The 12,809-nt window shown below is 42.4% G+C and overlaps 1 protein-coding gene across 3 annotated transcripts in view; it reads left to right on the plus strand.

Annotated features, from left to right (window-relative positions):
• Positions 1-12,809, plus strand: part of NME7 (NME/NM23 family member 7) — a 101,822-nt gene that overhangs the window by 42,367 nt on the left and 46,646 nt on the right. For all 3 annotated transcript variants that reach the window (XR_011358856.1, XM_069945626.1, XM_069945627.1), the window contains 2 exons: positions 5,114-5,164; positions 12,267-12,474. Coding sequence is in view for 2 of the 3 variants with exons in the window: in XM_069945626.1 (XP_069801727.1) it covers positions 5,114-5,164; positions 12,267-12,474 (259 nt within the window). In the remaining variant the exon portion in view is untranslated. The remainder of the gene's footprint in view (positions 1-5,113; positions 5,165-12,266; positions 12,475-12,809) is intronic.

Here is a 12,809-nt window from a genome sequence, read left to right on the forward strand (position 1 = left end):
TACTGACAGCAGCTCCCTGTGTACTCACTGTATAAACGTACAGCAGCTCCCTGTGTACTCACTGTATATACTGACAGCAGCTCCCTGTGTGCTCACTGTATATACTGACAGCACCTCCCTGTGTACCTCATAGAGCTAATATCAGACTCCTGTCTTCCAGGCTGTGCTGCCCTACTGTTTTGTTTCTGTCCATAAAATGGCCGACATGGAGGAGCATGTGACCATGCCCCACCCCCTGTGTCCTTCATAGACATATACAGGCTCAGTAGTGGACACTGGGGGGCGGGGCATGGTCACATGCTCCTCCATGTCGGCCATTTTATGGACAGAAACAAAACAGAGCAGGGCAGCTCAGCCTGAAGGAGGAGAGTCTAATTTAAGCTCTACGAGGTACACAGGGAGCTGCTGTCAATATATACAGTGAGTACACTTACTAATACTGTGCACTGAATTATTTTACTATAAAGTGGCTAACCCCTTTAAGTTATGAGGATATGGGCACACTTATTGGTCCACCTTTTTAGTCGGTGTTTCTACCAAGACCAGGAGTGTGTCTCAACATTGGGTTCTTCAGATAGGGGCCTTTTTTTTTTTTTTTTTTAAGATATGTCTGGGAAGGATGTGCTTGAAAATAATAATGTATGCTTACCTCCCTGGCTGTCATGGCACCAATATCATACCACTCCGCCCTCTCTGTGGCTGCTTCCGGTTTTGGGGCCATGACATTGCAGTCCTGCTTGTAGCTGAAGTGGTGTCCCGCCTCAGTCACTGATTGGCTGGTCATTCCTGCAACATAATGGCCACACAGTGGAGATGGAGTGGCATGATATACCGGCAGCACGGAAGCCAGGGAGGTAAGTATACCTTTTCAAGCGCCTCAAAAAAGGCCCCTGTACAGAAAACACCTTTTTAAAAGGTGCAAATCTGTCAATTCCAGCCCTGGTTTTGGTATTAAAAAAAATACTGACCAAAATGAGGTCCAAATAATGTATATGCAAAAAGCCTGATTATGAGTCCACTATAATATGCTGTCATTGAGGGTTATTGCGGTTTTTACCTATAACACTAAACAAAAGAACATTTAGATTTTCCATTTAGATTTGTAGGTGGGAAATCTGTAGCTTTTATCCACAGTGATAAATCTGCACTGGATAGTTGTGGATGTACTCAATAGATTCTGGAAAAAAGTCAATTCATCAAAAATTAAAATAGCATTTTCCTTTTTCCCTTTGTTCCACATTGTATCTGCAGCAAAACTGGCCATGTTGTGGCTGTAAAATCTGCACTCCAGGTCACTGTCTTCTGTAGCGGGCAGCTGACGCTTGTTAATATTTCATCCACTTTGCTGGTACTGTAATACACTGCAGCTCTGTATCCTCCCCATGTGAACATACTCTTTGGCCTGCAGTCCATTCCTACCTGATTGTGACCTTTGCAGACACCGTAGGACGAGGGAACGCTGCCAAGTGCAGCTGCATTTCTGGAACACAGTACAATGTTTCTCCATTATCTGGCACTTTATCTCATTGGATAATTAAACCTCAGGTGAACTACTGTATAGAGAGTTTCCTCTGCAGATAAGGAGCTTTGACATAGAGATACCAAATCACCTCAACCATTCAAAGCTTTAGCATTGTCAGCAGGAAACATGGCTGCTTCCTTCCAGAAACGGCACCACACCGGTCCATGGGTTATATGCAGAATTGCAGCTCCTGACTTTTGGCCTTAAAGTGACTCTGCACCCACAATCTGACCACCCCTAACCGCTTGTACCTTCGGATAGCTGCTTTTAATCCAAGATCTGTCCTGGGGTCCGTTTGGCAGGTGATGCAGTTATTGTCCTAAAAAACAACTTTTAAACTGGCAGCCTCGTGCCCTACGGGAGTGGCCTAGATTGTGTATGCATTAGGCTGGCACTACCCCTCCGTCCCTCCTCCTCCCCGCCCTCCTCATCATTAGGAATGCTCCAGGCAGATTGCCTCCTACTCATCAGCTGGCACATGGGCTGGATCGTTAAACACATGTTCAGCATGGAGAAAATGTTCCAGTGGCATTCCTAATGATGGAGAGGGAGGGGAGAATGGACGGAGGGGTGGTGCATCACCTGCCGAACGGACCGCAGGACAGATCTTGGATTAAAAGCAGCTATCCGAAGGTACAAGTGGTTTAGGGGGGGGGGGGGGGGGGGTCAGATTGTGGGTACAGAGTCACTTTTTAAAGGAAAAAGACGTCATTGTCCCCTGTCCCAGTGCCCATGCTCCTGGACCAACTGGCTGTCATCTTAGCTCTCTGCCAGCCACATCATGACCCGGTTGGTGGATGCCCCACTTAGCCATTCAGTGACTGGGGCGGGACACCAGTGATTGGCTGAGCAGGCTGAATCCCACCCATCTGTGATGTTGAACCCAGTTTAGGTCATACCCGGGAGAAGATGACAGCAGACTGGGTCCAGGAGCTCTGTGATGTGGTGCAGCGTGGGCTCTGGGAGCGGTAAGCATATTGGCTCACTCACCCGGTCTGACACAGTTCTCTCTGCTGCCACCTCTGTTCATGTCAGGAACTGTCCAGAGAAGTAGCAAATCCCCATAGAAAACCTCCCCTGTTCTCCAGGCTGAAACGAATACACCACTTCCTGTGGGGCATACAGCAGCTGATAAGTACTGGAAGACTTGAGATTTTTTTTAAATCTAAACTTTTAAATTAAATTACACTGGCACTTTCTAGCACCAGCTGATTTGAAAGAAATTTTGTTTCTGAACTACCCCTTTAATAACCTACATCTAAGTTTTCGTCTGAAGAAAAATTAGTTAAACTTGGGAATCATATGGGAATATTGATTTTTTTTTTTTTTTTTTTTTTTTGTGGTGGGAGGGTGAACTACCCTGCTAGATAATAATTATTCTTTGTTGCCAATATTTATTGATGGAACAATTAGTAAATTACATCCTTAGTGACCTTTAAATTTACTTAAGGCATTGACCCCTAGCACACAGCTCTCAGGGGAAGCAACAATTAGCCCATCATGGCTACAAGACTTGTCCTAGTGGTAATGGCTATTCAATCTATATATTTGGAGAATCATGGCTTATAACCGGGGCCTGTGACACATGCTTTTCTACATGTCCATCATCCTTATGTCATTCTGCATGAACTCTCTCATGATGACAACACATTTTATGCCACATTGGGGCATATGGACGTTATAAATAGGAGTAACCTGGTTATGAGCCAAAATATAGAGCTGCTCTATACCTGTAGCTGGTGACCGGTATTACATCCATGTATTGCATGGATGACCATTAGATTTTGAGTGGCCTCAATGTAACAGTACTGTACATGGCTGCTACATGAGGTTTATAAGGGTGCTGGGAGCACAGGCGGCTGTGTTTTTGTTGAGACATTCCCTGTAACTAGGCATCTGTGTGGTCATGAACTACCGGGCATATTTGCTCTCACTACGTAGTTCAATGAAGTTCAATCACTACACAGTACAGTATGTGCAAAGAATTAAAGGTGAAAGAAATCACCTCTAACTATCTGAGAGAACACCTTCAGCAGCATGTGCGGTTATATATAATATTTTGTTGTCAGTCTGTCTACGTGCTGTATTTTATCCATATACACTGTAGAGTGATGCCTTGGATTACGAGCATAGTTCGTTTCGGGACTGTGCTTGTAATCCAAATCCACTCTTATACCAAAGTAAATTTTCCCATAAGAAATCATAGAAATGCAGACAATTAGTTCTACACCCCAAAAATAATGATTTATTATTTTGAATAACATGTAAAACAGATGAAACAAATATTCAGAAACAGCAGAATATGTGATATTATAAGTTACTGTACAGTAATGGAGCGGATGGGAAACACAAGGGCTGACAGAGACTGCAGGGAGCATGAAGGAATGAGCAGGGCAGATATGGGCACATACATGCAGCGCTCTCTGTCTGGGGAGAGAGGGGTTACAGCTATGAGAAGATTACCTCCACAGTCCTGTCCTCTGATGTAAGCCCCAGCCTGGAGTGGATCTGCTGTGATTTGAAATATAAATTTATAAGATTAGCCTTCACATTTTTCTCATCTGTAGTATGCAAATTTCATCTAATTACATATAGAGATGGTAGAAGTAGGGAGAGTATATACTGATGCCACATAGTGCGCTTCTGACATAGCACCTAGACAGCGGCATTACTGCTTGGCTCATTGCTTTGTGAAGTACAAGCTGTATATTGTTGCCTCAATAAATCCTGGTGACCCACTGTCTTATCTACTGGTACAGTCTTCGTTCCTCCATTAAATCATCTGGCATTGTATAGTGAACAAAGCTCAATGGATCAACGCAAAGTACTTCGGCAGTCTGGTAGGAAACATTTTAGATGTCTTGGGAGTATGTGGACACAATAGATTCAGCTTAAATTGTGATCAGTCATTGAAGGTTACGTCCTTCAGATTTGTCCTATACTTCCTGCCTTTCCATGTAATCGTAAGGATGATTGACTAGTGATGTGTATTATTAGCAGTACCGTTTTTAAGCTTTATGCTTTGTCTGTAGACAACTGTGAAGCTCCTACTATAAAGACTATCCTGATAGAAATGTACATCAGATCCTTCTGGGTGACTTTAAAAAAAATTATTTCACGGGACCTTGATCATTTTATGCTTTAAGTCACCCAGAAGGCTCTGATGAACATTTCTATCAGGACAGTCTTTACAGTTCTTAAAGATTCCACTTTATCTTTCCACCTTTACAACTATTACATGTCATCATATACTATATCACTGCAGCCCAGGTCTCTGATCTCATTAATATTACTTGGGGACTACACAAAGTGTTAAAGAAATCATACGGTTTTAAGGGACCTTGATCATTGTATTCTTTAACATATTGTGTAGTGTAGTCCTCAAGTAACAATGAGGTCAGAGACGTGCTAGCCATAGAGCATGTACAGTTACACTTAGCAGCTCTGGGCTGCAGTGATATAGTATATGAGGATGATTAATAGTTGTAAAGGTGAAAAGATAAAGTGGAATCTTTAAGAGTTTTTTTTTTCTTGTTAAAATGTATTGTTTCTGGTGCAATAGCAATTTAATGGTTTTGTTTTGTATTGTAGTGCTGAAGCCATGGACTTCTACAGTGAACATCATTCCAAATCCTTTTTCAAGTAAGTGACATAGAGTTTTAGTAAGAGGGAAGTTTCAGCCCCCTGTGCACCTAACCACCTTACTGGCCTATAGATTTAACTACAAACTGCACAGAAATTGCGCTGAGGATGAAGGTAAGAAACCTACCTTCATCCTCAGCGCTCTCTACGCTATAGGGACAGGTCAGAAAGTTAGATTAATGATGGAATCTTTGTCCGTTCTCCATCCCTGCTGTTGTCAAAATATTTTTTTTTGAAACATTTCTAATAAAAAATTTCTGCTGAAAGTTTTCCTTTAAAGGGAATGTAGCACTTAGATTTATTTCTACTGATTAAATCTAGATACTGAAACATGGTCTGTTCTCTTATTGTAATTTTTATTATTATTATTATTATTATTATTATTAGAACATCATCTTACCTGAGCGGTTTGTAACCTTGTTCTTTGTATGCTTTGTACTCGGAATTGTTCAGTGACCCCATTGGGCGTGAATGGAACACAGACTGATTATGTAGAGAAAAAAAAATATTGTGAAAGAGCAGCATGAGGGAAGGGAGAAGAAATAAAAAATAAAAAAAACCACGAACATCAGGTTAAAGGCACGATATAGAGGAGGAAGCGAGTGCCAATCTGTCAGGTCAGCGCTCGCTTCTTCCTCGTTCCTGGCCCAATGTCTGTGCTATTACACGCACAGAGGACAGGGGGGTAGCGGGGAGTTGTGGTTGGCCCACTGAAGTCAGCTGCTGCCTCTACATACCGTCGCTGTCATGATAGGGCTGTTTCAAAAGACCATGGTCAGCCGACATTGTGCACATGACCTGATCGTGGTCTTTTAACATATGCTATTACACCAAGCGATTATTGTCCGGAACGTCTGGTAATCAGCCAAGTATGGCCGATAATGGTTTGGCATAATAGGGGCTTAAAAGAATGTATTATAAAGAATACTCCATTTTACAAGGTGCCAGGTGTCAACACCCCGCTGATCAGCTATAGGTGGTCTATGCGGTCACATCATGCACATACAAAATGACTTCCTGCACCACAATTGAAGCAGTGTAACTTTTCTTATAACAGCCAGCATATCCCTGTATATAATCCCTGTACAATGGATAAGCTGGCAGGGTCATAGATTCAGCCGGCAGTGTTTCTCAGCAGGTCTCCGAGTGCAGAAGTCTGCTAGATGTCAGCACAATCCTCACTTTAATTTTCAGCCGTAGGCCCTTCTGCACTCTCTGCATTTATAGTATAGCTTGCTATGTATATCCTTCAACTTCAGTGCCCTCTAGTAGACATTGCGTTCTGTCCAATGTCATTGTAGTAAATAATTAAAAAAGCCTGGAACTGGAGTTAGAAGGCACGGTTTCTGTTGAATAGTAATTTGGTTAAAGAGGCACAAGGTATGCTGACAGGTTTACAAACGTGCATTTAATAAGAGGGCACTGGGGCTCTGTTTTACGTAGAACTTTATTCATACAAAGAAGTAACAGTGTGCTCTTTGTCCTTAGAACTTAAGTTGTCCTTTAAAGCATTGATAAATGAGCAACATTCCCATATGAGGATTCTCCAGTTCGACTAAATTTTCTTCTGACAAAAACTCTGACGTAGGTTAGTTTTATATGCGATCTATTAAAGGGGTAGTTCGGCAAAAAAAATGTCTTTCAAATCAGCCGGTGCCATAAAGTGCTGGAGATTTGTAATTTACTTCTTTTAAAAAAAATCTCCAGTCTTCCAGTACTTATCACCTGCTGTATGTCCTACAGGAAGTGGTGTATTCTTGATACAGCGCTCTCTGCTGCCACCTCTGTCCAGAGCAGGAGCTTATTCCCATAGAAAACCTCTCCTGCTCTCCAGACTGGAGAGGACACACCACTTCCAGCTCGACATACAAAAGCTGATAAGTATTGGAAGACTGGAGAATTTTTACCAGTTGATTTGAAAGATTTTTTTTTTTCTGAACTCTCCCTTAAAATCACAACCCTAAAAGAAAATGTTTAACATGCTATAGCATACTTTTTAACAGGTGCAAAACTCTGTATATTGTACATCAGTATGTATGTGCATGTACTGATATAGGAGTAACATTCAGATAACCCCATCTTCACAGCAGTCCACCCCAGCTGTCAGCGTATCTCCTCAGTGCTGGAACTCCTAGTCGTCAGCTGGTACCGCCAGGAGGATGCCACGGGCAGTCACTGCAGATAATATGTACTATTGTCATACCCAGTGGTTCTGTTTTTGAATTTGTAAAGTTCCTACAATGTTAGAAGAATTTGACAAAACCTTTTAAGGGGCAAGGTACCAGCTCATCACCTGCACAAAGGCTACTGGGAAAGTGTGGGATGGCGAAGCGTCAGCTTCTCTTTACAGTCTAAATTTTTTTTTTTAGATAATAAGTTCCTTTTTGGACAGTGTAAAGGTGCTTGTGGGCTGGGCTGAAGAAAACAAAATCTGACCTATTAGCTCAAAAGGGCAATCACCTTAGATGGAACACCTGGAGTGGGCAGTCAGTTCATCCTAAATTGGTTCGATATTTCCTTGCAGTAAAGAATTTCTTCTACTGTCTTTCTGCTTTCCTTCCCAAGCTTTTTTATGCATTTTAAAGTGTACCTGTCGTTAGAATGTTCAAAATCTAAATCAGCAGGTGATGTGATATAAAGCATGTCTGCAATTTTCATTCATTAATTTTCTTTAGTTATCATGCTCTAAAACAAAGGTATACTTACTTTTATCCAGGTCTAGTCTCCTGACGGCAGCTATATAACAGCTATACTTACTTGTATCAAGGTCCAGTCTGCTGAAGGCAGATTTTTAGTCTTGTGCTGTTTAAAAAAAGAAAAAAAGATTAAATACCGAAAGTCCAAAGTACAAAGTGTCAAGTCAATCACACGACTTCTCCGTGAGCAGATGAGCGTGACTTCCTGGTTTTAGTCTGTTTGGCACAAGACCAAAAAGCTGCCTTCGGGAGACTGGACCTGGATACAGTAAGTATAGCTGCCTTCAGGAGACTGGACCTGGATACAAGTAAGTATAGCTTTGTTATAAAACATAACTAAAAAATAATAACATAAAATAATAAAAAAAATTATGTAAATTGAAAACATGCTTTATTTTACAACCCCTGTTGCTTTAGATTTGGAAAGTTGTTATAACGGCAGTGACACATTAAGTAACTTTTCAGGATAAGCTGTCTTGTGTGTGTTCATGAGGAATAGTACCATTTCTGTCAATTCCATAACCGATTTCTGCTCTGTAGACTCAAATTTTCAGTTGTCAGTGAGCCTAGCCTTTATGGACCCAAGCCTCTCTGATGTCCCCCTGTACACTGCACACAAAAAAGGAGATCCTGTTCCCTTATACAGTATGTAGCACAGGCACAGAAGCTGCATTATGTAGAACATTAAAGAGCAGTACTGAGCAGTCTAGACTGTGGGTGAGATGTAGTGTAAGGCTATGTTCACACTACGCAGAATTACGGCCGTAGTTTTAAGGGGTGGAACATAGCCGTATTTTCAATGGGATTCCGGCCGTAGCGTACACACATCGTATACGCTCTGCCCGGGATCCCATGCGGCGCCGGAAAAAACTGACATGTCCGTTTTCTGCGGCCGGAATTTAGCTTGCTTTACTGTGGGAAGCCCTGATGCGAGCGCGTGCTGTGAGCTCCGCGGCTGGAAAGATCACCCGGCTGGTACTTAAGTATCGGCCGGGATGATCCAGGCTGAGACCGCCCGTTCCGTGACCCGGCCGGGGTCACGGAACGGCTGGGTGTTCACGTTGTGTGAACATAGCCTTAGGCTATGTTTACACCAAGTAAAAGTACGGCCGTTGCTGCTGATAGCAACAACGGCTGTACTTTTGGCGCCGTGGAACAATGCCTTACTTTCAATGGGATCCCGGCCGGAGCGTATACACATCGTATACGCTCCGGCCGGGAACCCATACGGGGCCGCAAATAACTGACATTTAGTGAATTCCGACCGCAGAAAGCCCTGTCAGTTCACACAGTGAAGCGAGCGGCTCCGGCCACTTGCTTCACTGTGTGCTATGGGAAGCTCTGATGCGGGCGCGCTGATGCGCCCGCATCAGAGCTCTGCATCCGGAAAGATCATCCGGAACAGCCAGTCTCTTACGTAGTGTGAGCATAGTCTAAATGTACTAGTGATCTTACCAGTCTGTAAAGTAAAGAAAGAACTGAATGAACTTTTGCACACAATAAACTTATGAATGGCAGGAGGTTTTCTGTAAGAAAGCATTGTGTTACATCTGCATATCGTGGCTATAAATAGTCTACTTGCCCCACAACTGATACCCCCTCAGGCTATTTAGGCTTGTTTCTGATATGTGAGAGGGAAATTCTTTCTTTTTTTTTTTTTTTTTGAGCATACAATGTTTATAATGGCTATATCATATTGTTTTTTTTCTTGTTATTATGCTTACAACATCTTTTGCGCACAGCTCTGATCTGGTGAGATTAGACATAGACAGCACTATGGCTTTGTAGTTATTAGTATTTCATGACCAGTCCTGGGTTTAGAATTGATCAAAGACAATATCTGCAGGAGCTTGAATGCTGTTTGTTGTTTGTGTGGATTTTCCATGGGTACTGTGGTTTCCTCTAATGGATAATTTGCTTTTATAAAATTAGCCTCAATGCATGGTGGTGTAATTAGATTGAGAGCCTCCTTGGGGGACTGGGATTGTTGTGATCACAGTCTGTTTGTAATATGTCAGCGCTATTTAGTCCATCAGAATAATGATGTTCTAGAATAATCCAAGGTGGGTGATCAGTTTGGGCAACCCCTGTCCAGAGGGTTTTGTTCTGTTTTCTAATTGTTGGGGTCTTCTCTTGGTGTTCCTGAAAACAAAGCTTTACACAGCATCCTTTAGAAATTGATGTTCTATCAATGTAATCTATATATGTGCAAGGATACTCCAGATCAAGTCATCCGTATTAACTTTTTTATCGTTTTTATAGTTCATACATTATATTATACTTTGTTCCTGGCGACAGCTGAGCTATGTAAGGTATGTCAGCATGCTGACGTAATTAGTATGTGTGCCGGAAGAAGCGCATACAGCATGAAACAGCTGTCACTCTAATCTATCAGAATGTACTTTGTCTATGTCTGATACCTGACCTGCAGTAATCCTCCATCTTAATATGTTTAGGGAGCCACATATACTTTATTTAACATGGTCACTTCCACTTTTTCCACAGACGCAACTCATCCTAGCGCGCAGCAGTATGGGCTCCATCAGGACAGGGCAGCATTTTATTTGGATAAAATGTAGTCAGCTTGATCCTACCTACATTTATCCTAGTATTACATTATATACTATAGCATCTGTAGCGTACCTGAAACACACAAAGCTGTAGGACAGAAGAGATAGAAGCCTTCGGCTGTCATACTCGCTTAGCTGTATCTGTAGCACTCTGCTTATGCCTTATGTTGGAGGCCAGACATGGAGGAACTAAAGAAGCAGGAGGTACAGGCTGTTACGACTAATGTATAGTCTGTACCTGGTATTCCGCCACTTGTTTCCCATTCCTTCTTCCTATTATTAACACACATTAATAATTCTCAGTTGCCATTGGTGCCCTGAATGTATGCCTTGCTTCACCACACAGTGTAATAAAAACAAACTTTATGGACTAACAATGTTACACTAACACAGTATGCTACAATTACCATAGTATAAGATCAATATAGGCCTATACATATAATAAAGCAGTATGCAACTTGTATAATAAACTTATATTTGGGGTTCACCCACCCAAGTACCTATACACACAATTGACTCCTCCCTCATACTGGCTAATATAACTGTCGCTACCAATGAAGGGGTCAAACTATTGCTTAGAGAAATAGGGGGGGTTCCACAGCAAGCGGGTTAATGTAGTTTGCAGGAGAGTAAGGGCCAGTTCACACAGAGCAAAAGCTGCAGAATTCCGTCTGCCTTAGTGTCCCATAGTGTGTCTATGGCTTGTGCCATTTCCGTTGCTCTTTGCTCAAAGAATTGACAGAATTGGAGACTGAGGCAAGCAGAATTCTGCCGCTTTTGCTCTGTGTGAACTGGCACTAAGGGTCCTATTATACGGGCCGACGGGGGCTTAATAATAACTGTAAACGAGCGCTGATCTGCTAGATCGGCGCTCGTTTACTGGGCTTATTACACGGCCTGATAATCATTTAACAAGGGCTGCAGGGACATCGTTGCCAATGTCCTTGCAGCCCTTGCTTAAACTGTATACATTACCTATCCATGCTGCAGGGCTCCTCTTGCGCTCTGCTTCTCCCCAGGTCCCTCGCGCTCCAGCTTCAGAGCGGCCTGTCTGAGCTGACAGGCCGCTCAGCCAATCACTGGCCGCGTCGGTCCCGGCCAGTGATTGGCTGAGCAGCCTGTCAGCTCAGACAGGCCACTCTGAAGCTGGAGCACGGGAGAAGCAGAGTGCAAGAGGAGCCCTGCCGCCTGGATATTACACGTAGCGAGGCGCGGTCGGCGCCAGATAATTATAGGTCCAAACCTATATCAACGATCAGCCGATGATCGTTGTCATCGGCTGATCTTTGTGTTTATTACAAAGGGCGATTATCGTTTCGTGTAATAGGGCCCTGAGTGGTTTTTAACTATAAATGATGGCAAATGAGATTTGTTTATTGTTTACCTGAATTCGTTCACCATATTACACAGAACAATAGTGGTTAGTTACCATGATCGTTTACTCCATCTGATACCAGCAAAAGAAGGAACGATGTGCAATTACACTGAACGGTTAGTGAATGAGTGCGGAACTACAGCGAACGATTAACGATGATTTTAGGGTTGTATCTAAATTAACGATCAACGACATACAACGATTTTACCCAGCTCTAATCCAAACAGTCAGATGTGGGGATCCACAGCTCCAATGTGTGGAAAACTTCAGACTTTATTAGAACATCTTAGAAACCATCAGAATGGCAGAATACATGCCAATGTGTAATGCAGCAGTTTTATTTTTTTTCTTTTCAAACATGTTTTCCTATGTTTTTAAAAAAGCATTTTTATGTTTTGTTTTTTTACATCTTAGTAATGTGTTTTCCCTCACTAAATGTATACATCACCTTTCTCTTGCAGTGACCTTATCAACTTCATGACAAGTGGACCAATAGTAGCAATGGAAGTGATTGGAGATGATGCTATTTCCGCCTGGAGAAAATTACTGGGACCAACAAACTGTAGTGTAGCCCGAAGTGAATCCCCACAAAGCATACGAGCTAGATTTGGCACTGATGGAACGAAAAATGCGGCCCACGGCTCAGACTCTGTCGCTTCATCTGCCAGAGTGAGTGCTCTTTACAGTCAAATAATAAAAAAAAAATCTTAATGTGTCATTTAAAAAAAATAAAAATAAATCAGAAATCCGTAGTGATTTTAAGAAACTCTGTAATAGGTTTTATTAGGCAAAAAAGGCTGTTATGCAGCCTCTCCCGCCACTTCTTATCTTCTCATTATCAGACAAAGTCGTCTTCATTACGGATAAGCAAAGTGAAGAAGGGTTTGCTGAGTCCATTATAACCTATGGTGGGGGGAGGGGCCGAAAGGGATGATTGAGCAGGAAGAGCAGACAATCAGCTGTACAGTTTGCCTGGGCACATAAAACGCCAGATTCACATGTCA

The sequence above is a fragment of the Dendropsophus ebraccatus genome, chromosome 11 (assembly GCF_027789765.1).
Source record: "Dendropsophus ebraccatus isolate aDenEbr1 chromosome 11, aDenEbr1.pat, whole genome shotgun sequence".
In the NCBI taxonomy this organism is placed as follows: domain Eukaryota; kingdom Metazoa; phylum Chordata; class Amphibia; order Anura; family Hylidae; genus Dendropsophus; species Dendropsophus ebraccatus.